This window comes from Pseudophryne corroboree, chromosome 1 (assembly GCF_028390025.1).
Source record: "Pseudophryne corroboree isolate aPseCor3 chromosome 1, aPseCor3.hap2, whole genome shotgun sequence".
NCBI lineage: Eukaryota > Metazoa > Chordata > Amphibia > Anura > Myobatrachidae > Pseudophryne > Pseudophryne corroboree.
Genome location: NC_086444.1, coordinates 416,037,731 through 416,063,474, shown reverse-complemented (window position 1 = coordinate 416,063,474; position 25,744 = coordinate 416,037,731). Strand labels below are relative to the sequence as shown.

The 25,744-nt window shown below is 45.4% G+C and overlaps 1 protein-coding gene across 3 annotated transcripts in view; it reads left to right on the top strand.

Annotated features, from left to right (window-relative positions):
• Positions 1–25,744, top strand: part of CFAP73 (cilia and flagella associated protein 73) — a 219,608-nt gene that overhangs the window by 161,826 nt on the left and 32,038 nt on the right. Inside the window, exons 1-3 of one of the 3 annotated variants that reach the window (XM_063913315.1) lie at positions 19,404–19,480; positions 23,098–23,203; positions 24,537–24,641. In XM_063913315.1, the coding sequence (XP_063769385.1) occupies positions 23,102–23,203; positions 24,537–24,641 (207 nt within the window). In that variant the 5' untranslated portion in view covers positions 19,404–19,480; positions 23,098–23,101. The other 2 variants (XM_063913314.1, XM_063913316.1) reach the window with 2 other exon arrangements.

The following is a 25,744-nucleotide window of genomic DNA, read 5'->3' as shown; positions in this document are numbered from 1 at the left end:
CGTTGTGATATTTCAGAATTTTCCAAATCCCCATTTCCCCTCTCTGACCACCACCTGCTCTCCTTTAACCTCTCTCTCTCTCTCTCTCTGCTTCCCCATCTCTACTTCCTAAGGCTACAATCACTAAGCGTAACATTGAGGCTATTGACACCACATTCCTTTCCTCCCTGTTTGACTCACTTCTCTCTTCTATTCTCTCTCTCATGCCCTGAACAAGCCACTTCCATATACAATGCATCCCTTACTTCTGCTCTTGACTCTGTTGCTCCACCAACAACTATTCACCCTCGCAAATTAACACCTCAACATTGGCACACCAAATGCACCAGATATCAGCAAAAATGCTCACGTACTGCTGAGCAACACTGAATGAAATCATGTGCTAAGGCAGACTTCCTCCATTTCAAACTTATGCTCTCATCCTTCAGTGCTGCCCTTTCTCTTGCTAAACAGTCATACTTCAAGAACCTCATCTCCTCCCAGTCTTCCAACCCCCGGCGCCTCTTTGCCACTCTCAACTCACTCCTCTGCCCACCTCGTCTCCTTTCCTCACTCTCTGCTCTTGACTTTGCCACTTACTTCACATCCAAAATTGACTCCATACGTCAGGACATCACATCACACCAGACCATTAGTAACTAGCCTCCTCCCATCCCTTACCACCCCTTCCCATCCCTCTCACCAAATCGGACATCTTTCTCCCATGCATCTGGTGAGAAAGTCATGGCCCTCATTCGTTCTGTCAAAGTCGAAAAATATTACAGAACACACAGCACGTATAAAATACACACATATGCCCACTGCGCGTGCACTTGTTCCGCCGTGCGTGCACATATCCGCAATTTGCGTATGGTCGCTCCCGTGGTCCTGCGCGTGGTATGGGTATTTACGGCGGAGTTTGTGAACACATGGAGGGCTATCAAAACATTACATATTTAATCCAAATATTGCACATTGTACACATAGTCCCCCTGCACCACATCAGCAAGTATCAACAGTTTAAATTATTCCAGAACAAGGGGATTCACCTTTGCATGATAGGAGGGGACAGACTAAGGTTATAAGGTGGTGTCTGGTATCCAGCTGTAGGGTATTTTAAGGGTAACATTCCGATGTTGGTTTGAGGAAGATCGCATGTTCCTTTGGATAGTTATGTGCAGAAGCAGAATATAGATATAAACTGTATTTACTGTATATTATGTATGCGGCGGGAATCCAGAGGAGACCACCCACAAGAACAGTTGAGAAAGACATCGCCCACCTTTTCAAATCAACCTATGACCTCTCCTGTACTGTAAAGATGCATCCCTGTGTCCAATGTACAAAGGGATTACAGTATCCATTGTATTGCTTTTGGAAGTATTGTATAAAAAGCCTGTTGCTGCCTGGCCGGACACACAAGGCTCTTAACGTTATCTACCTGATAGCGGAGGACCGGACCGGGAAGCGCATGCGAATATTCTCACGTATGTACATTGACTGTAGCCATTTACTCTGTTGTATTGTAGTGCATAATTTGTATTGTTAACCCCCTTTCAGAAATATTACTCTGTGGTGTCGGAACCCAGTGATTAACTACAAATCGGTGTTGTGTCCTCTTTTCCCTGCTAGGGTTTAAAGTGTATTACATTGCCTAACTGTATAAGGTTTAAAAGTGTATTAATTGAGTGTGTACGCGCTGCGTGTACTTTGTACCCCCAGCGCGGCGTTTGTACGCAGAGTCCGTACATGGTACGGGACTCATTACGCAAATAGCGTAAAAGGTACGTAGAGTGCATATTAAGTTTAGCGGCCGCAGCGGCTCCATGGTAAAAGTGTGTTTAAAGGTATAGCTTTATGTTATAAGATAATATCGACATTATCAATTGAGGGCATCGTCTGGTTTTTCCACATACCCGCAGCCTAGCAGGTTAAAGCAGACTTTATCTATCAGCAAAGGGCGGACAGGTATCCTACGTAAACCTTTTTCTGGCCGCAGGATACACTGGAAACCCTATTTTATTGCTGATTAGATGGCGTCTGCTCTGCATGGTTTGTAGGGATGCTGGTGGGACCCGTAAAGTAAATACGCAAAGCTATATAAAAAGTCTGTGAATTTCTGTTTGGCGCCAAATGCGCACACAACACAAGCGTACACCTGTACTCTGTATACCTGCTCACATTGTTGCCATAAGTACTGATTACTAGATTCATTTAGACCTGTGTGGAGAAATTTGTTGCTATTTAGTTAAAATATTAAATAAATATTAAGGAAGTAAACGTAAAACACAAACACAGTCTGGCCTAGTTAAAAAGGTTTATACAGAAAGAAACTGTGTTTTGTTAAGTGAGCGATTATAGGTAATATTGCTTACATTTATAGAAGTGTGGGATTTGTACTATTGCGGACGTACGTTTTTTGTACACGTGTCTCGGACAAAGGACGGGACTGCGTACGCAACGTAAAGACATACAAACGGTCGCGTGTTTACGCAACGTGCGTAAGGGTACGACCGCTAAGTACAAATTACACAATAGCATTGTTTGGTTTAGGGGCGGGACAGTACCCACGCTACATTAGCACAAATTGCTCGGTTTCCAAGATTTAGTTTAAATAAAACCTTTTTTACTGTATTGCCTCTGGTAGTACAGCTGTTTATCTGAATGAAAGATAATTTTCTGTACAGAAAAACCAAAGTGTATTTGAATGAGTGAACGTAAGTGAGCAAACGTAACAGAGAACGTAGTGGACCCAGGGAATTCGGGATCCCGTCGAGTGGTACATCAAGTGAGTGGAGACTTGGTGGCGTTAATATAGATTTAAGTACAAAGGAGCAAGGTAGCCAATTGTGTTAGAGTACCGCGGCCCAGGGGGTTAGCGAGGTTTACCCATTTAGTTGGTTTTTTTTTTTATACGCGCCGGCTGAGGTTTCGCAGCCTGAAAATCGATTCCAGTGGTCGTACGGCGGATAAGTAACAAGTACCTATACGCTGTGCGATTGGACCGCGCGTTCGTGGGTGCAATATATAGCGCAACGTGATACCTTTTTTACAAGCTTTGTGTAAAATCGCGGTATCACGTTGCGCTGTATATAGCATACGCAAGCGTGATTTGTGTATAATAAAAGGTTTAGTGAGTTTTTGCTGGCCTCTCTCAGGAAATCTCCAACAGCCTATATTTACTGGAAAGGGTAAGTTATTCCCAGAAACTTCCAGTAAATAGGGGTTACATAGGGCCCTAAGTTGGGTACATTGCCTTCGCTATTGACAGTGTATGGTAGTACTGGCCAACGTGGGTGGTGAGCGGGTGAAGAGCGCTCGGAGAACTTTCACCGTTGCCTTATATTGAGTATTTTGGGGTTTTTTTTTGTGGGATTAGCAGAAAGGACAATACCTGCAAAATATGGGGGCCAGTTGCTCAAGTAAGGGACGTTCAACCAGGGTTCAGGTTGACATACCACGGCCCAGGGGGTCAGCGAGGTTCATAATGTGTGAGAAGTATGGACCACACACAGAAGTTTTGTGCAATGAATGGGAACGTATGACTGCGGGAGATAGGGAACCATTCCCTAAGGTAGGCAGTTTTGAACCAGAAGTATTGCAGAATTTAAGGATTAGGGTATGTCTGATAAAATCCCAAAAACAAAGGGTCAGACACACAAATTGTTTAAACTTATGGCAGCAAGAGGGCGATATGCAAAGAGAATTAGCTCACGCAGCAGGTTCCAAACCTAGAAGGAAAATTAGGGCAACCCCACCACCACCGTATATTGTGGGGGAGAAAATGGCTACAGACAATGGCATATTGGTATCCGATAAAAGTATAGTTGATAAATGTACTAACCCTAACCCTTGCCAGTTGTATCCCATTTTAAACTTTCCTCAGGACTGCGAGCAAGAAGATGAGTTCAGCACGATATCGGCACTCTCTCTAGCAGCCACCATACAGAATACTCAGGTGGGCACGGCCCAACCAGCAAGAGCAGTAGTAAGGCCCCCTAGCGGAGGGATAAGTGAGGTCGTGTCCACAGGTAAGTACGGTACCATACATTATGCAGAGACAATAGCACCTCAGATTGTGGAGTCAACTCAAAATGACGTAATTGAATTAAATCCTGTCAGGGTGATCGCAGTCCCCAATGGGAGGACTGACGCTCAGGGAGTCACTCCCATCAGGAACATTGCTATGCATTGTCCCTGGTCCCGGACAGAATTGAGGGCAATTATGTCAGAATTTCCCGATCCCAGAAAGGATCTAGTCGCATGCCAGAGGTTCATTATAGAGTTATGTAACGCCACCGAACCCACAAACAAAGATTGGCGAACAGTGCTACGAGTATGTTTACCTTCCAATATTGACCCCGCGAAATTCATTACCGATTGTAAATTAGACACAGAGGGGGTAATTCCAAGTTGATCGCAGCAGGAAATTTTTTAGCAGTTGGGCAAAACCATGTGCACTGCAGGGGAGGCAGATATAACATGTGCAGAAAGAGTTAGATTTGGGTGGGTTATTTTATTTCTGTGCAGGGTAAATACTGGCTGCTTTATTTTTACACTGCAAATTTGATTGCAGATTGAACACACCACACCCAGATCTAACTCTCTCTGCACATGTTAAATCTGCCTTCCCTGCAGTGCACATGGTTTTGCCCAACTGCTAAAAAATTTCCTGCTGCGATCAACTTGGAATTACCCCCTCTGTGTCTAATTTACAATCGGTAAATTGGGATCAGGGATCGCATAGGAGAAGTTATGAGCCACATGCAGGGGAAACAAGGAGGTACCCACCTAGGAGGGACTGGCAGACCTCCGAAAATTCTCAGTTACCCCCTCACATATTGTAGCTGCCAGTGCGCTATGGGAGGGTCACAATATACAATAGGGGTTGGGCCACACCTGTAGTCTGCAGCCAGTGAAGTTGATTGCTAGCCTTGGTAGTGAACCTGAGGTCACAATTGATGTAGCTGGTAGATCATTACCTTTTCTTGTAGATACAGGGGCGGCCAGGTCAGTGTTAAATTCGACGGTAGGTATGAAAACCACGGGTAAAACAATTTCAGCAATGGGAGTAACAGGAATAGTGCAACACTACCCTTTGAGTAGACCAGCAGAGATTACGATAGGGCCTTTGCAGACCAAGCATTCCTTTTTGTTAGCTGCATCGGCTCCGACTAATCTACTTGGGAGAGATTTATTGTGTAAAATGAGGTGTGTTATATATTGTACTCCTGAGGGTGTCTTCTTGGATATACCCGAGAATCACGTTCAGGAAGTGCAGGATATGTTAGACACCCCACAAAGGCTAATGTCACACTCTGCTGTTATAGACAGGTGTCTATCAAAGGTAGAGGAAATGATCTCATGAATACCGGGATCCCTCTGGACCAAAGATGGACAAGACACTGGATTGATGGCGAATGTAGCTCCAGTAGTAGTGCAAATAAAAGATGGTAGGATAGCTCCAAAAATCCCTCAGTATCCTCTGAAGCCAGAGGTGGAATTAGGAGTATACCCAGTCAGAGCACTTGCTACAACAGGGCATCCTAGTCAGGACGTCCAGCACTGCCAATAGTCCCATCTTTCCTGTGAAAAAGAGTGGGGGGAGGGGTTACAGGCTAGTGCAGGATCTAAGGGGGATAAACAAGATAGTTGAGAGCCACTTCCCCGTAGTGCCAAATCCAGCTGTCATCCTCATGCAAATTCCCCCTACTGCAAAATTTTTCACTGTCATTGACCTCTGTTCTGCCTTCTTTTCTGTCCCTCTGCACCCTGACAGCCAATACCTGTTTGCATTCACATACAGGGGAGTACAGTACACCTGGACTCGCCTACCCCAAGGTTTCATTGACAGCTCAAGTATTTTCTCCCAGGCTTTGCATGACTGTTTACAATCCTTTCAACCTGAGAGTGGATCAGTATTAATACAGTATGTCGATGACTTATTGCTGTGTTCCGATTCACTCGAATCGTCCTTGAGAGACACGAAACAGCTTCTGTTTCACCTTTCTAATACGGGACACAAGGTTTCAAAGGATAAGTTGCAGCTGTGCCAGACCAGGGTAAAATATTTGGGACATTGCTTGACGCAAGGACTTAGACACCTCACAGCTGATAGAATACAGGCGATTCGCAACATGACTCTGCCACAAACCCAGCAACAGATCCGCACCTTTCTTGGAATGTGTGCGTACTGCCGAAACTGGATCCCAGGGTTCTCCATACTGGCTTTTCCTTTGCAAGAAATGGTCTCTTCGAACAAACCAGATTGGATCTCGCACACAGATGAGTCCGAACTGGCATTTGAGAGACTCAAACAGTGCCTATCACAGGCACCTGCATTAGGCATGCCAGATTATGGGAAACCCTTTGAATTGTACGGTACGGAAAGTGCTGGGTGTGCGGCAGGTGTCCTAACCCAGAGACATGGTGATGCCAGCAGGCCGGTAGCTTACTACAGTGCACAGTTGGACATCGTAGCGCGGTCTCTCCCCACATGCTTGCGTAGTGTTGCAGCGATAGCTTTGCTAGTAAGTAAAAGCGAAGATGTAGTGTTAGGACACGACCTGACAATCCATACACCTCATACAGTGTCAGCCTTACTGAACTCCGCCCAAACCAGACATGTCTCATCGGCACGGTTTACAAAGTGGGAGTTAGCACTAATGGTCCCTGTAAACATCACCATAAAGAGATGCAGCGCACTAAATCCTGCAACTTATCTGCCGGGTGTGCCTGGACAGGCACAAAGGGTGGAGGATGAGAATGATGAAGGAGGATTTAGTGCAGACACGGACACGCATGATAGTATGGAATATCTCCACTGGAAGGCGTAGATTTTACTTTTTACACTGACGGTAGTTGCCACAGACAGATGGACTCGGGAGACCTGTGTACTGGATACGCAGTCGTAGATGACAGAGGTATCATAGAAGCTGAACCCCTGAGCCCACCGCACTCAGCACAAGTTGCTGAGCTGGTCGCCCTAACCAGAGCATGTGAATTGGCCAAGGGTAAGTCAGCCAATATATACACAGATTCTAGGTATGCCTTTGGAGTAGTGCATGATTTTGGGGCCCTATGGCGCCTCAGAAACTTCATGACGGTAGCTGGCACACCTGTAGCGCATGCATCCCACATAAAAAGGCTTCTAACAGCGATACAAGAACCAGACAGAGTGGCTGTTATCAAGTGCAAAGCACACACTTACAACCAAGATCCAATCTCACTTGGTAACAGCCGGGCAGACGAAGCTGCTAAATCAGCAGCCAGCATCCCCATACAAACAGATATCACATCACTGATGACATTCAACACAATGAACACACAAAAATTAATTGAAATGCTAAATTTGCGTTTACCACAGGAAAAGGCGGTCTGGAGGTCAAAGGGGTATGGCCAGGAGTCCTCAGGACTCTGGACAGGTGGACAGGGCAAGCCAGTGGCCCCCAGAGCATATCTTCCAAGCTTAGCTGAGGCGGCACACGGTCTGACTCATCTGGGTAAAGAGGGTATGTGTAAGCTGGTGAGAGCCTACTGGTGTGCGCCAGGATTCTCTTCTCATGCGGGTAAGAGAGCAATGACATGTCTTACTTGCTTGAGGAAGAATAATGGAAAGTCAATACCAACAGAACCATCCCATATCCCTCCGACAGACGGCCCTTTTCAGGTAATACAAATTGATTTCATACAGTTACCACCCTGTAGGAATTTAAAATGTGTTAGTCTGTATTGATGTGTTTTCCAATTGGGTAGAAGCGTTCCCTGCTGCCACAAATACTGCTACGTTCACTGCAAAGAAAATTGTGCAGGAATGTGTGTGTAGATATGGTATCCCTAGAATAATTGAAAACGATAGGGGTACCCATTTTACAAGTGAAGTCTTTCAGGTTATGTGCAAACTGATGGGAATTAATAGCAAGCTGCACAATCCGTACCGACCACAGGCAAGTGCGAAGGTGGAGAGAGTAAACAGCACTATTAAGAACAAGCTGAGCAAAGTGATGTCTGAGACTGGATTGTTGTGGCCAGAAGCTTTACTACTAGTATTGTACAGCATCAGAACCACTCCCAGGTCCCCCCTTAACCTATCACCCTTTGAGATTCTTTTTGGCCGACAACCTCATGTAATGATAGACCCCCAGGATGATTTGAAATGCAATAACGAAGTGACTGTAAAATATTTGGTTAAGATGAGCCAGCAGCTGAGGAATCAAAATAGAAATCTAAAGCTGGTGATTCCTGACCTACCGAACAGTAATTGTCATGACATTGAACCTGGGGATTATGTAATGATTTGAAATTTTCTACGCTCAGGTTGCCTCATTGACAGGTGGGAAGGACCGTACCAAGTCTTACTAACCAGCATGACAGCATTAAAGGTTGCCGAAAGAGAGACTTGGGTCCACTTGTCCCACTGTAAGAAGGTCGCTGACCCAGAGAGAAGCCGTGACAAAGAGCAGAGTGTAGAGAACATCGTATCACTGGAGTGTCTGTTCCGGGAAGGTTGAGAGGCAGTACTGTTGAGACGGCACCTGAGCGCGGAGAACAACAAGACCAGAGGCGGTTGTCGCACCAGTTTTTCTTTTTTATTATTTTCTCCATCTCCCACTACCCTCCTTCTCTTTCTCCCCCTTCTTGTTTCCCTTAACAAGATGGACTTACCCCAAGAGACTGCGTTTCCGGGTTTTCCTGTTAATCCTGTTGTTGACCAGGACAGTCTGTTTCGGTGAGGGTCCCAGAGAGGTCGAGAAAGGATCTGGAATGGGTTCTGATGGCGAGGATGGATTTGTAGAATCTCAAGAGCAACACATCACTCGAGCAAAGGCGAGTATCAGAAAGCGATCTGGTAGTCAGGGAGCTCGGAGGCACTGTGAAGGGTTATTGGCTGAGGAAAATTGCATTTGTAAGAATTGTGAGAACATAGTCGAGGATGGGTGCATCCAGAGATGTCAGTCCAACCTTAATATCAACATGGACCGTCATCCATTGAGTGATTACCACTCACTAGTGGGTAAGGTCTTAAACCAGACAGAATGCTGGGTGTGCTCACAAGTACCTCAAGGTCAGAGCAAGTCAGGATTAGTACCGTACCCTTTAGCAATAGATGAGGTACTCAAATTACGGGGTGGGAGACCGGTGGACAAGAAAGTCAATATTTCTAGGCCCCCTAGTTTGAAGCTCCACCAGTATCATGTAGATAGATCCTTATTATGTTTCAATATTTCCAATTACCGAAAACCGGGAAATTGGGAGGTGACATGGAATAACCAGACAATGGCCTTTTCGCACAGAGCTGATAGGATACCCATAGACTCTGAACTTGTACGCCAAATAGCCAACAGTGGAAGGTATTTTCGGTATAGGTATACTCGAGGAAGCAAGACCATGTGGGTTGGAGAAGTATCACCAGGGTACTGTGCTCATATTATCCAGCCTGATACTTGTACTGAGCAGATGGGAGAACTAGGGATGGGGTTTTTCACTTGGAAAGTTTGTAATATGGTAATGTCATATTCTGTCCCTTATGTTCTCCCCGATGATGCCTATTTCATATGTGGGAGGAAGGCGTATAAGTGGCTTGCCCCGAACTCAGAGGGATTGCGTTATGTTGGAAGAGTGTTGCCAGAGGTCATGACCATAACCCATGATAAGATGAAAGATGTTCACCGCAGTGCTCAGGCTCCTTATACTCATACTCACTATGAACACATCGTCAAGAGACACCTCATAGAGAGGACAGAACACGTAGCCTCTGATTTGATCCACGAACCCACCGGGATTCAATTCCTTCTCGCATTAGACATCACCCGTACTGCCAGAGGAATTATAAATTATAGGTATATCCATGCACTAGCGAACTTGATAGATAATATCACTGAGATGTATGACGACACCTTCAGGTATACGGGTAGGGAGTTACAAGCTTACAAGACAGAACTGATCCAGCACAGGATGGTCCTCAATTATATCACAGCCGTGACGGGTGGGTACTGTGTCACTTTGGCAACTCAATATGGTGTGAAGTGCTGCACATATATTACAAACAGCACTGACGACCCTACAGAGATTATCGATCAAAAGATGGACGATATATTGCAGTTGAAGTGGGAGTTCCGGAGGAGACACAACCTTACCCTGACCGCTGTGGGTAATGAGCTGACCGGCTGGGTCTCTTGGTTGAACCCACGAAATTGGTTCTCAGTATTAGGAGAGTGGGCTCAAAATGTTATTATGAGTGTAGGAAAGTTTCTCCTTTGTATCCTGGGAGTCGTCATAATTATTGGCTTGATATTTAGGTGTGTTCGAATTCTAACGCGACGCAAGCACGGCACAAAATTGATGAGTCTAAGGAGCGGGGGCGCTGTTACAGCAGCAGATTTAATTTATGACCCATCCATAGAGACAGTGTTATGATAAGGATTGCAAATTAATTCCATGGCCTGTTTCTTTCACCCGTTTTTCCTTTGTCTCCCCCTCTGCCCAGATACAGCCATCCGGAAAAGACATCGACCATACCCAAGAATGATTATGAAAATGTTATGTGAATGTATTTTAGATATGTGTCTTATCTTCATCTCTACAACCTTCAGTTAGTGACACACATAGTCGACAGGTGATATCCACATATACTAGCACTCACATATGTTCCCCCTCCATGTATCATCAACTAAATGTGCACCCCATTTGTTGGAACAAGAAGCCGAAAAGAGCTCGGTAGTGTTTGTTGGCCCACTTACAGACCCTTAATACGGGATAAGAAGGATTTAATGTATACTTCGCAATACCTCGAAGCTTATCTAGAACATATACGGCACGATGATACATGCCCCTCAGACATGGATTCATACATACATGCTTTTTACTATCCCACTAGGTCATACATTTCCCGCCTACAACTCTCCTCCTACCATACAATCGTCTGAAGATATTGTATTGATATTTTTCTGTTTAGTGTTTAGATAGTGGCAGTTATTGTTGACTGCCAAAGGGTGGACTGTCAAAGTCGAAAAATATTACAGAACACACAGCACGTATAAAATACACACATATGCCCACTGCGCGTGCACTTGTTCCGCCGTGCGTGCACATATCCGCAATTTGCGTATGGTCGCTCCCGCGGTCCTGCGCGTGGTATGGGTATTTACGGCGGAGTTTGTGAACGCATGGAGGGCTATCAAAGCATTACATATTTAATCCAAATAGTGCACATTGTACACATAGTCCCCCTGCACCACATCAGCAAGTATCAACAGTTTAAATGATTCCAGAACAAGGGGATTCACCTTTGCCTGATAGGAGGGGACAGACTAAGGTTATAAAGTGGTGTCTGGTATCCAGCTGTAGGGTATTTTAAGGGTAACATTCCGATGTTGGTTTGAGGAAGATCACATGTTCCTGTGGATACTTATGTGCAGAAGCAGAATATAGATATAAACTGTATTTACTGTATATTATGTATGCGGCGGGAATCCAGAGGAGACCACCCACAAGAACAGTTGAGAAAGACATCGCCCACCTTTTCAAATCAACCTATGACCTCTCCTGTACTGTAAAGATGCATCCCTGTGTCCAATGGACAAAGGGATTACAGTATCCATTGTATTGCTTTTGAAAGTATTGTATAAAAAGCCTGTTGCTGCCTGGCCGGACACACAAGACTCTCAACGCTATCTACCTGATAGCGGAGGACCGGATCGGGAAGCGCATGCGAATATTCTCACGTATGTACATTGACTGTAGCCATTTACTGTGCTGTATTGTAGTGCATAATTTGTATTGTTCACCCCCTTTCAGAAATATTACTCTGTGGTGTCGGAACACAGTGATTAACTACAAATCGGTGTTGTGTCCTCTTTTCCCTGCTAGGGTTTAAAGTGTATTACATTGCCTAACTGTATAAGGTTTAAAAGTGTATTAATTGAGTGTGTACGCGCTGCGTGTACTTTGTACCCCCAGCGCGGCGTTTGTACGCAGAGTCCGTACATGGGCCCTCATTCAGAGTTGTTCGCTCGCAAGCTGCTTTTAGCAGCATTGCACACGCTAAGCCGCCGCCTACTGGGAGTGAATCTTAGCTTAGCAAAATTGCGAACGAAAGATTCTCAAAATTGCGAATAGAAATTTCTAAGCAGTTTCTGAGTAGCTCGACACTTACTCTGCCACTGCGATCAGTTCAGTCAGTTTCGTTCCTGGTTTGACGTCACAAACACACCCAGCGTTCGCCCAGACACTCCCCCGTTTCTCCAGCCACTCCCGCGTTTTCCCCAGAAACGGCAGCGTTTTTTCACACACTCCCATAAAACGGCCAGTTTCCGCCCAGAAACACCCACTTCCTGTCAATCACACAACGATCACCAGAACGAAGAAAAAACCTCGTAATGCCGTGAGTAAAATACCAAACTTCTTAGCAAATTTACTTGGCGCAGTCGCAGTGCGAACATTGCGCAAGCACAGTTTGCGGAAAATCGATGCAATGCGAAGAAAAAGAACGAGCGAACAACTCGGAATGAGGGCCATGGTACGGGACTTATTACGCAAATAGCGTAAAAGGTACGTAGAGTGCATATTAAGTTTAGCGGCCGCAGCAGCTCCATGGTAAAAGTGTATTTAAAGGTATAGCTTTATGTTTTAAGATAATATTGACATTATCAGTTCCTGTCCCCTCACCACTTGACCCTATCCCCTCCCACCTCCTCTGCTACCTCTCTCCTTCTGCCTGTTCCCATCTTTCCCACCTTCTCAATCTCTCCCTCTCATCATGCATTGTCCACTCTGCCTTCAAGCATGGACTCATCTCTCCTATTCTCCTCTCCTACTCAATCTCTCCTCTCCTATTCTTAAAAAACCTAAACAAACAATAAGACAGCGCTTCTGAAGAAGTCGCTGAGACCGGAGGGTAGGCGGAGAAACGCGTTTGGAGACTCATTTGCTGGCTAAACACCACACCTTGCTGCCTATAGAAGTGCTGGAGAACTGGCCGCTGTTGTTACTGAGGAAAGTCATTTGCTGAAAAGGAAACGCTGCATAGATTTTCCACTGTCCACTACACTCTATGGATGAGGCTGCAATGCCCACAGCATAATAAGGAGAGGTACAAATTTGGGTACATAGCTCACTGTACTCTAGGTGGACTTTGGACTGCAGTGTTCAATTTACTTTTCGTTCAATGGTCCTTGGGACCAGCTGAGCCCAGATTGTCAGCTATACTACTAATTACTTGCAAACTGCATTAAAAATCAGCCTACTAGTATGGATGGATTCTAACTAATCATACTCTGTTTTCAAACTACTTGCTTGATTAACACCTTGCTCTGTTCACATGTGGATTCACCCACTAATTATCTGCTGTTTGTTGGACTAATATCTTGAATTAGTTATATGTGGTACATCTGATTATGCATGCTAAGTTTGTGATATTGAAAGCATAGTTACATTTTCCGATTAGAGCCTCATTGGGACTGTGGTAAAATATAGTGCATATGGATGCTAATTTGATGGTACTAATGTGTTTTGTTTAGATTCCTTATCTGGAATTATTTTAATAATTTGGAATTGTTTTATTATTATCTGTAGATTGGTACTGGCCGGTATCTCATTGTATTAATTGTGTATATTTAAAAGTAAAAAATAATTTTATACAAAGTGAGAAGAGCTGTCTTATTGTTTGTCTGGTTTTTTTTTAAATTTTGGGGAAATTAGGATCAGTTCCCCGAGATCAGCTGCTCTCACTTTGTAAGTGACAGCGCCAAGCGTATATATTGGTATTTCTTATAAAACCTACCCTTGATCCAAACATTCTCCAACTATCAACCCATCTCTCTCCTCCCTTTTGCCTCCAAGCTCCTTGAGCGTATTGTCTACAACCGTCTCACTTCCTTTCTTTCCTCACACTCACTGCTTGACACATTCCAGTCTAGCTTCCGTCCTCTCCACTCCACTAAAACTGCCCTTACAAAAGTATGCAATGACCTCCATGCTGCTAAAACTAAGGGACACTACTCTCTACTTATTCTTCTTGATCTCTCTGTTGCTTTTGACACTGTGGACCATCTTCTCCTACTGCAAATCCTTCACTCCATTGGTCTGCGTGATACTGCCCTCTCTTGGGTGTCTTCCTACCTCTCTGACCGTTCATTCTCTGTCTCCTCTCATGACTCCACCTCCCCCTCACTTCCACTAACTGTAGGTGTACCCCAAGGTTCTGTCCTTGGTCCTCTTCTTTTCTCTCTCTATACGTCCTCATTAGTTCTTTTGGTTTCCAATATCAGCTCTATGCTGATGACACTCAAATCTATCTTTCCTCTCCAGACCTCTCCTGTGCTCTCCTCACTCGTATCTCCAACTGTCTCTCTGCTATCTCTGTTTGGATGTCCCAGCGCTTACTTAAACTTAACATGTCTTAGACCGAGCTGATCATCTTCCCTCCCTCCCGCATAACCTCACCTCCTACAATCTCATTATCTATTGATGGCACTACTATCTCCTCTTGCCCCCAAGTACGCTGTTTTGGAGTAATCCTTGACTCCTCCCTCTCCTTCAAACCACACATTCAGCACCTCTCACAAACCTGCCGTTTTCATCTAAAAAATATTTCCAGGATCAGACCCTTTCTGACCCACTCACTGGTCATCTCAAGACTGGACTACTGTAATCTCCTCCTGACAAATACCTCTCTCCACTCCAGTCTATCCTCAATGCTGCTGCCCGGCTCATTTTCCTCACCAAACGCACTACGTCCACCTCTCCTCTCTTACAAGGCCTTCACTGGCTTCCCTTCCCTTTCAAAACCATTTCAAGCTTCTCACACTCACTTACAAAGCACTCACCCACTCCTCTCCCATCTACATCTCTGACCTTATCTCCCTTCACACTCCCACCTGTCCGCTTCGCTCTGCTAATGCATGCTGACTCTCCTGCCTACAGATTACTTCCTCCCACTCCTACCGCCAAGATTTTTCACATGCTGCACCACCTCTCTGGAATTCCCTACCTCTCCCCCTCAGACTCTCCACCTCTCTACAAAACTTCAAACGGGCTCTCAAGACCCACTTCTTCACCAAACCCAGCCAAATCTCATCCTAACCCTCTGCTCCACGCTCTCTATTTTTCCCCGTCTGTGTCACCCCTGTCTGTCTACCCCTCCCCTTAAGAATGTAAGCTCTCATGACTAGGGCCCTCTTCCCTCATGTGCTTATCCTTTTTCTTACTTTAATAGTCTTCAACTGTACCAAATCCAGCAGTCTTCTGCCACCTGATACTTATTCCAGTGTCATCTGCTGATGTAGCTATGTTTATTTACCCTGTACTTGTCCTATATTGTCGTCAACTGTAAGTTGCTGTTTTCCTGATTATTTGTTTATGTACTTATGTAATTGGGTGCTGCGGAACCCTTGTGGCGCCATATAAATAAAGGATAATAATAATAATACTGAATAAGGCCTGAGCACATGAATAAGGCCTGAGTGCGGTAGACTGCCTGTCATGTGGGTGGGTCGTGCCACATTAATACACACAAAACAGGCCACACAGACACGTCGGCCAACCAGGAATCTTCCTGGTGAGCCCTATGGCTAATCCTCCCTGGCAATCAGTGCACAAAACACTTGATTTTTCCCAATAGAGGTGAGGAGACGCGTAGCCTTTTATTATAAAAGATATGCAGTGCTTTAATGCTATTTTTGCTTAAGGGTGGCAAATAAAACAGCTGTTATTCAATTGTAAGCATCTGTCATTCCGCTTTATGTGATATGTATAGTAGGGTACAGATATAAGCCGTGGCATATGGAAAATGATTAGTGTGTGTGCTTGGGGGATCATAAAAAAAATCAGGGGTTTTATATGGGATATATGCAATGCTTTAATGCTATTTTTGCTTAGGGTTGGTGAATAAAACAGCAGTCATTCAATAGTAAGCAGCTGCCATTCCGCATTATGTGACATGTTTAGTAGGGTACAGGTATAGATGGACGCATATGGAAAAAGATTAGTGTGCACACTTGGGGGATCATACTACAATTGGGGGTTTAATATGGGATATATGCAGTGCTTTAATGCTATATTTGATTAGGGATGGCGAATAAAATAGCTGTCATTCCATAGTAAGCATCGTGTCATTCCACAGGTAAAATATGTGACATCATCTTAGCAAGATGTGTGCCAAAGATATAGGGTAGGCCTGGCCAGCCTGTGGCTCTCCAGCTGTTGTTTAACTACAAGTCCCAGCATACCCTGCCACAATATAGCTATTAGAGAATGCTAAAACTGTAGTAGGGCATGCTGGGATGTGTAGTTTCACCAGTGCCGTAACTAGACATTTTAGTGCTGTGTGCAAGAAACAGCATCGGCGGATGGGAGGGAGAGAGAATGAAAGGTGGCTGAGAGAGAGAGAGAGAGAGAGAGAGAGAGAGAGAGAGAGAGAGAGAGAGAGAGGGAGGGAGAGGGAGAGGGAGAGGGAGGTGGGAGGTGGGAGAGGGAGAGAAAGGTGGGAGAGGGTTAGAGATGCTGTGGCTTAATTTACATGAGCAGCAGCTAAGCACCAGTACTGGGAGCCTAGCCTGAGCACATGGCGGAGAGACATGCACACTGGTACATATGTAATGGTGGCAGCAGTGCACTCACCCGGCAGCAGCGGTGGTGGAGCCGAGCTTCCTCTTCCTGGGAGTGCGGGCAACCATGGCGGCAGTGGCGGGGGATGTCCCTGTGCAAACCCATCCTCCCGGCATCCCCTGTGCGGCTCCCTGCTGGGAGGAGGCGCGTCCCTGGACCAGCTTGTATGCTGGAAGGACACTGGGCTGCTGCACGAGTGGAAGAGGAGGGAGGAGGAGCGGAGACTGAGACTGCTGCCCAGCGCTGACGGTTATTGTATATCAGCAGTGATGCGTCTGGCAGAGGTAGCTGGGCACAACGCTACGGTTAAAAAAAGGAAGCAGGCAGCGCTGCAGCTGGTGGCGGCCAATGGGGGTGTATGCGGATGGTGCGCCCACAGCACAAGTGCGCTGTGTACGCACCATCCACCCACACCTAGTTACTGCTCTGCCTACAGACACCACTTTCTAACACAGATACTGCTTTCTGACACAGACAACACAGTTACCCATTACTGACAGATACCACTTGCTAACACAAACGCACTGACACAAGAGCTGACTGACACAGATACACTTAGTGACACATCTTACTGACAGACACACACACTTCCTGACGGACACTTATTGACACAGACACTACTTAGTGACAGATACTGCTTACTGACACAAACACACTGACATGGACATCCCTTAAAATATATACCATTTACTGACACAAGCACCCCTTACTGACATTACTCGCACATCATTATACATACTTACTGATAGACACACTTTATGAACACAGATACCCCTTACAGACACACAAAAGACACCACTTACTGACTGATGCCTGTCCCTAACTGGCACACATACCGACACACTCATTTATTATGCATTCACACAGCCCTCCCCCTCCCAAAGCTCACTGTCACCTCCTCCTCTCCCACCGGCCATCAGCAAGTGAATGTTGCAGCAAACACCCCTATCCTCCTAATCCCCCCACCCCCCTTCCCCACAATTCCCGGGTCAATGCCGCCGACTTTAATGCTATTTATTTCTGCTTCTATGTGGTCCACCGACTTGCCTTTGGTACCCCCAAAAACTAGAGAGTCTCACCTTTACAAAGATACCCGTGATTAGGAGCCTTGTAGGATCGGAGATACATATATTGGTAGATGCTCAATTAGCTTAGTGATATCATTCAGGTGCTCGAAAGGGAGGGGTATTTCTAAGCAAGAAAAAAAGCCATTTGTTTCCCCCAGCACCCTGAATCATAACCGTAACCAGATATAAATTCCACATGATAACAGAATTCAGAGATCTTCGTTACACATATTTGCGCAAATGTGTGAATAAGCCCCAAAGCCGCATCAAGGCGTCTCTGTATATTTGGGGTCCCTAGCGCTATATCTAGGTGCATGGTGTGGCACCCCAAAACACCAGCATAAGCCAGAAAGCCCAGCGTGGCATACCAGTGAAAAAACTATAGTGTTAATAAATTAGTATTTAGGAAGCCGAAGCTATAGAGAAAGTGATACAAAATGAAATGCAATTAAAATAGAGAAATAGTGTTAAGAAATTAATAAGTGAAAAGTGTTAATAGAATGTAAAGGTATGCCACACTAAGGCCATCCAGCTCAGCCAGTCCAGAGGCACCACACCTCACACCTCCATTACCCCAATCTGGGTCTAAGATTAACCAGCAAGGAGCCACATGATAATGGCTCCTTACTACAATATGTCTAAGCTAAGAGCTACCTACCTTGGAGCAACCCCATAATGCTCCCTGTGGCATGTCAGGGCCTGCACCTCCTCCTAATGCAGGAACCTCTCTGCCTCTCAGAACAAACATATATATTGGTAGATGCTCAATTAGCTTAGTGATATAATTCAGGTGCTCGAAATCGGAGATAACAGGCTTCAGAACGGACCTGCCACAGCTTGCTTTCCTGTTGGTTGATGGAGAGCCGATCAGCACTGCCAGCGCTGTGTTTCCCCTGAAATCTGCCTGTGCCCTAAGCCGCAGTTCTCCGCTGCTGTCCTCTTCGAAGTGTTCACACACTTTGCAAGAGCAGGTGGGGGGACGAAGCACACGAGTATAGACTGCCTGATCAGCGCTGCCTGCTGTAATATACACAGCGGCCAGCGCAGCAGGTGTCTGAAGGTAGGGGGCCGGCTAATCATGTATGTGGAGCGGACAGCGGACAGTGCGCCCACAGGGAAAATGCGGTGTGGGCAAAGCACCAACTGCCCACACCTAGTTACGGCTTTGAGTTTCACAACAGCTGGAGAGCCACAGGTTGGCCAGGCCTGATATAGGGGGTTATTCAGTTTTGGCAAACCAAATAAGTTAGCAATTGGGCCAAACCATGTTACACTGCAGATGGGGCAGATATAACATGTTCAGAGAAAGTCAGATTTGGGTGTGGCGTGTTCAAACTGAACTCTTAAATTGCAGTGCAGAAATTAAGCAGCCAATATTTACCCTGCACAGAAATAATATAACCCACCCTAATATAAATCTCTCTGCAAATGTTATATCTGCCGCACCTGAAGTGCAACATGGTTTTGCCCAACTGCTAACTTTTTTGGTTTGCTAACAAACCTGAATAACCCCCATAGTGCATAGGGTTAACATTGTATGAAATAAACATAAAAGATCAATCTGCTCCCATTATAGTCACATACCTCCCAACATGACCTGGAGGGAAAGAATGCTCTGCTCCTGGACCTTCCTCTTAATGGACCCTTGTCATCACCTGTGGTGAAACACCTTTCTTATCCATTAACCTGTTCAACACAGGTGCTGGCAATCATACATTAAAAGAAAAGCCCAGAAGCAGAGCATTGTGTCCCTCCTGGAGAGGGTCATGTTGTGAGCTATGTAGTCAATTGGCATTCCATTTATGCAGACCAGCGTGTCATTCCTTCTAGTACGTCCTCGTCTGCAATGCTTCTCTGGAGGGGGAGGGACAGGCCATCTCCATGGTGCGTGCTGTACACACACTCTTGTCTCAGAGGAGCTGTCCGGTGCCCTATGTGCAACATGGAGGTGGAACTGCAGGAATATTTCAGGGTGCTCTTCGAGGACAAGCTGCTGGTGTGAGCATAGTATCTAGCATAGTGACTGTAGCGTTCCTCCACGTGCCTGACTCACAGCTTTATCTGTACATGTGTGTTTTGTGCTGTTTTCTGGAGATCTGCCAGAACATTTCCCTTACTGTCTGCTGTACTTCATATCATCAAGCAGCAGGGGTGACATTACTGTGTATTTCATAAGTCAGTCCTCCTATTATTTTATGTTCCTTGCATGATGTTGCAAATGAAGGAGGAAAGGTGATACAGTAACAGAGCTGGCTCACCACCATAACATGCACACAAACTCATCTGTGCTGGGAAACTGTCTACTTTCCTACTGCATTTACTAAGATTCTCTGACTGCCTCAATGACAGCCCGTTCTGATGAAAAATAGTATTTACCGTACTTTATTCTTTGTTATTGTGTGTAATACAATTGTTTGGAAGTATGTTCTGTTTTAGGGCAAGATGTACTACGCATCGCATTTTAGATGTGATACATCCCGCCACTTATTATCCGGTACATACTGGCATTAATAATTGCTATTACAGGACTTCTGTCTATTTACATAGGGGTAGTAAAGTAAATAAATGGCCATAAGGGGGTATTTATCAAAGCATGGAGAGAGATATAAAGCATTAACCAATCCGCTTTAACTCTCATTTTACAGGTTGTGTTTGAAAAAAGACAGGTGTTGATCGGTTAGCACAGTGGTTCTCAAACTGTATGCCATGGCACCCTTGGGTGCCTTGGGACACATGCATGGGTGCCTTGGATTGGTGGTCCAGGACCAATTAAAATTATTTATGGTCAATGTAATAGGCAAAACCAGTGCTGGTGGCTACCAATTATAAAATATGTGGACAAACAGAAGTGAATCCTGTCACCTACCATATAACTGAGCTAAGGATGATATATAAAGACAATTGACTTCATTTAATATCTCTTTCTAAATTTCATAATACGAAATGTTTGGCCTAGGGGTGCTGCAAAAAAAAAAATCTGATACTCTAGGGCGCCATGATTCAAAAAAGTTTGTGAACCTCTGGGTTAGCATTTTCTCTCTCTTTCTTTCTTTCTCTCTACTTTATCTCTCTCCATGCTTCAATAAATACCCTCCCGATGGGGTCTATTTACTAAGCCTTGGAAGGAGATAAAGTGCACGGAGATAAAGTACAAGCCAATCAGCAACTACCTGGCATGTCACAGGCTGGGTTTGAAAAATGACAGTTAGGAGCTGGTTGGTTGGGACTTTATCTCTATGCACTTTCTGGCAGATGTATTAACCTGGAGACGGCATAAGGAAGTGATAAACCAGTGATATGTGCAAGGTGCTAAAGGCACCAACCAATCATATCCTAACTGTTAATTTACATGTTGGAGCTGATTGGCTGGTGCCTTTATCACCTTGCACATATCCCTGGTTTATCACTTCCTTATGCCGTATCCAGGTTAATACATCTGCTCCGAATATTCAAGGCTTAGTAAATAGACCCCTTATACCTCTTTTAGACCAGAAATTGCGGGTCGCAGCTGGAAGCCTGACACGGATGCTACCCGCGTCAGCCCCCTTTCCCACTGGAGTCACCAGCCCGGCATATTGCCGGGTTGGTGACGTTGACGGTGACGTGACGGGGGGTGGTGCTTGGAGATCACGTGATCTCCAAGCGCCGCCTGCACAAAGACTGTAAACGGGAAGCCGGGTCGCATCGACCCGGCTCCCGTTTACACTGCACAGTTTGCCAGGTTGAACATGTATTCAACCCTGCAAACTACCCAAGTTGGAATACTGGGTCGACCCTTTTACACCGAGCAGCAACACGGGTTATGCGCGCTCATGTGTAATAACTCGTGTTATATGCTAGCGGTGTAAAAGGGGTATTAGTTTCTTAACAAGAGAACAAGGCAAACATATTATCTTCTAAATAATGGTACTATTGTTTTACCCCATTAAGTGGTCAGAGGAGCATTGCAATGTTACAGCAGTTGCATTAAGACAAATTATTAATGCATTTAAAAGAAAATCTGTACCCCTTACATACATATATATTGTTATGGTGTCCCTTTCAAGACCAGCCACATTTGGGGACTTTTACCATTTCATAGGACTGGCCATATATATAATTTTTAAATTCTACTTTTTTAAATGTATTTTAGGGTTATTTTTCCATTCATATAGCTCTATAGCTCCTTTAATATACACATGCTTTAATAGAACGTCTCATAGCCCTATTTGTAACAGAATAATTGATTTGAGATTTTCCATGTGTGTAGAGAAGTACTGTACAGATCAGGGCCGTAACTACGTGTGTGCCAGGTGTGCCTGGCACACAGCGCAGTTGCCCTGAGGGCGCAACGGCCAGCGGCATGTAATGAGTCAAATTGACTCATTACAAGCCGCCTCTGCTGTGTGCGCCGCGCTGGTGAGGAGAGAAGCGGCGGAGGCAGCGGAGAAGGAAGAGGAGGGAGGGGGACTGGAACCGCAGCAGCGCTATGTAATTAGTAGTAGCGCCGCTGCAGCAGTCCCCTCTCCTTCCGTATTGGCTGCCCGGCGCTGCTGTGAATGCTGGGATGCGGTTCCTTCATCCCAGCATCCACAGTGGCGGCGGGCAGCCAATACGGAAGGAGAGGGGACTGCTGCAGTGGCGCCTCTACCAATTACATAGCGCTGCTGCAGCGGCACCAGTCCCCCCTCCTCCTCCTCCTCCTCCCCTGCGGCTGCCCGGGATCTGCCAGTACGAGGAGCCTGACTGACAGCGGGGAGAGATGGTCTCTCTCTCTCTCTCTCTCTCTCTCTCTCTCTCTCTCTCTCTCCTGTCTGCCACAATGTGTAAAAGGGGGGACTGGCTGCCGTAATGTGTAAAAAGGGGGACGCTGTCTGCCGTAATGTGTAAAAAGGGGACGCTGTCTGCTGTAATGCGTAAAAAGGGGACGCTGTCTGCCGTAATGTGTAAAAAGGGGACGCTGTCTGCTGTAATGCGTAAAAAGGGGACGCTGTCTGCCGTAATGCGTAAAAAGGGGATGCTGTCTGCCGTAATGTGTAAAAAGGGGGACGCTGTCTACCGTAATGTGTAAAAAGGGGGACGCTGTCTGCCGTAATGTGTAAAAGGGGGACGCTGTCTGTCGTAATGTGTAAAAGGGGCTCTACCTGGTGTAGTGGCTCTACTGTGCAGTGTAATTTGAATAATGGAGACTACTGTGCACCGTAGTATGAATTGGTATTATTTTGTGGCCACGCCCCTTCCCCATGAAGTCACGCCCCTATATATTTTTCACTGCCCCTAACTTGCATGGGGGGGCGCCAATGCCGTTTCTTGCACACAGCGCTAAAATGCCTAGTTACGGCACTGGTACAGATGTTACTGTTATTGTATGTCACAAGATGACACACTGGAACCTTCCATTCCCACAGACACTGTATTCTCATATCTTCTTTGCCAGTTCATTCTCTTACTATGTTATTTGATATAGGCGAATGCCAGATCGGGAGGATGATTTCCTTACGCCAGCTACACGACTTCTAGAGAAAAAGCGAGAAATGATTGAAGTTGAACAAGCATTAAACACACAAAAAGAGGTAAATCTAGAATCTATGGGGTAAATTTACTAAAGTGAGAGGTTTTTTTAGAACTGGTGATGTTGCTCATAGGAACCAATCAGATTCTACTTAACATTTATCTAGCTGCTTCTAGAAGATAATAGCATCTGATTGTATGGTATGGGCAACATCACTAGTTCTAAACAAAACTCCCACCTTAGTAAAATTACCGTTGGATCACCGCTGAGACTGCAGTCCTACTTTAAAAACTCTGCCGCCGCATGCCCTGTCCTAGCTGGCTCCTCACACAGATGCATTACTGGGAGGCCATGCTGAGCCTGCTGGGACATCCCCACCTCCTCCCAGTAATGCGTCTGAGTGAAGAGCCGGCTAGGATAGGACATGGGGCAGCACGCTTCGGCGGTAGAGTTTTTAAAGTAGGACTGGAGTCTCCGCGGTGATCTGGGGGTAAGCGCTCCCCCCTCCCTAGCGCCTGTGCCTCTGTCATGTTTGAGGGGGAGGCATGCTGCCCCCTTGTCCCTCCCTCCTATTCCGACGCCTCTGATTGGTAGGATAAAGGATTGACAAGTTACATGTTATTTGTGGACAGTTACTCCTGAATAAATAAAGAATTCATCACTTTTCAATACTCTCCTTTGCCTGAAAACACAGAGGGTATTGTGGTACCCTAAGCAAGTATTTAGATGGATGAATAGTTACCTTTGCAAGGTTGCTGTGAAAAATTGTTACCTCATTAATATGTTGTGATCACAATCACTCCAGTTATAATCTGATTTATCCCCTCATTTATAATCTATTTTATCCACTCGTCTACATTTAGACGAAGCTGCAGTCTCTCACGATCATAGATGGTATTCAGTATTTCACCAAGTTCCTCAAACCATAGCCATGTTTGGGAGAAATTAGATATTGGGTGGATTTCAATTAGCCGCAGTAATTTGCGCACTTATCAGTGTTTTGTTTTCATGTGCCTGTGGCTGATGAAAACACATAGCATCCCATGATGAAATGAGAACGGAATTTTTCCCATTGATTTTGAAATCTAAAGCTGCTTTTTATGTGACTTGGCTATTGTTTAAACAAGGGGTAGGCAGCCCGTAGCACCCCATCTGTTGTGGAACTACACATTCCAGCTTGCTCTGTTACAATTTTGCTTCTAGGGCATGCTAAAACTGTTGCAGGGCATGCTGGGATGTGTAGTTACACAGCAGCTGAAGTGCCACAGCTTGCTTACCCCTGATCTAAACCATTGCCTTTTTCTTCACGTGCATAATTGTCTTTTTCTTAGAGGTTGAGGAAGAGAGCTCTTTGTGATTCCGTGCTGGGTTTGTAACTCTGTTCTCTATTGCAGGAGTTTCAGATGAAGACTGAGAGTTTGCAGCAGCGTCGTGCTGAGTTGGAGCACAAGGAAGAGAAGCTGAAGGATTCCTTGTTTAAATTTGATAAGTTCCTCAAGGTGTGTTCAGTGGGAAATTTCACACTAGGTACTTGAGGCACGTGCCTAGGAATGGTACTTGTTTGGGGGCGGCACGCAGAGCTGCCAAGAGAAATCCTGGGCTCCGGTACAACAACTTCCCGGGCCACCCTAGAGTGGATGTTGTCACAGTATGTATATTTATCTATTTCTATATATACCTCCCAACATTGAGGAAGGTGTAAGCGGGACTCCGTCGCAGGCGTGGCGTTGGGAAAAGGGTGTGTGGCTTAGTGGGATGATGCGTCCGCAAGCCACGCCCCCCACATTCGTTACTTCGGGGGCAAGGCCAGCGCTCTGTGAGCTGCTGGCATGCCCCCAGCCCCTCTGTCTCTGTCAGTAGCCGCTGTATGCGCACATCGTCTATTCACCGCTGCTCTACTAATGACAAAAAATGGGATTGTCCCGTGAAAATCGGGACAGTTGGCAGGCATGTATATAGGTAAATATATATATCTATATACATCTATATAGAAATATATATAGAACCCTCTCCCTCTTTTATGTATGTATGTAAGTATGTGTGTGTGTGTGTGTGTGTGTGTGTGTGTGTATATATATATATATATATATATATATATATATATATATATATAATTCCAAATAAGGGGAGCACTCACCAGTCTTCAAGCAGGCACAAGTTTTATTTAAGTCATCAATGACAAGCAGATTAGATCGACGTTTCGGTCATGTTTCTGACCTTTGTCAGGATACCAGTACAGTGAACTGATGCTACCTAAATACCCCTGTAAATCCCACCCCCCAATTAATCTCAGCAACTCCCCCACACCCCATAGCAAAAACAATAACAATAGTTTATATTCTATCAAACAATTCAACATACATATAATAAAAACAAGGGATCATCATGTCAATGTCAGGCATTAATGATGTTGTACTAACCCCCTCATGTAGTAAGGAGCATGTAGTCACACATTGTAGGTATCGCGTGTGGCGTGCGTTCCACTGCGGCCCGCACTTCCGGTCCGTGGAACGCACATCCTACAATCCCGGGACGTAGGTCTCGGGAGGTGCATAGGTGTTGCCCGGCAACCGTGTAGTGAGGCGTCATCATGAGCCGCTAG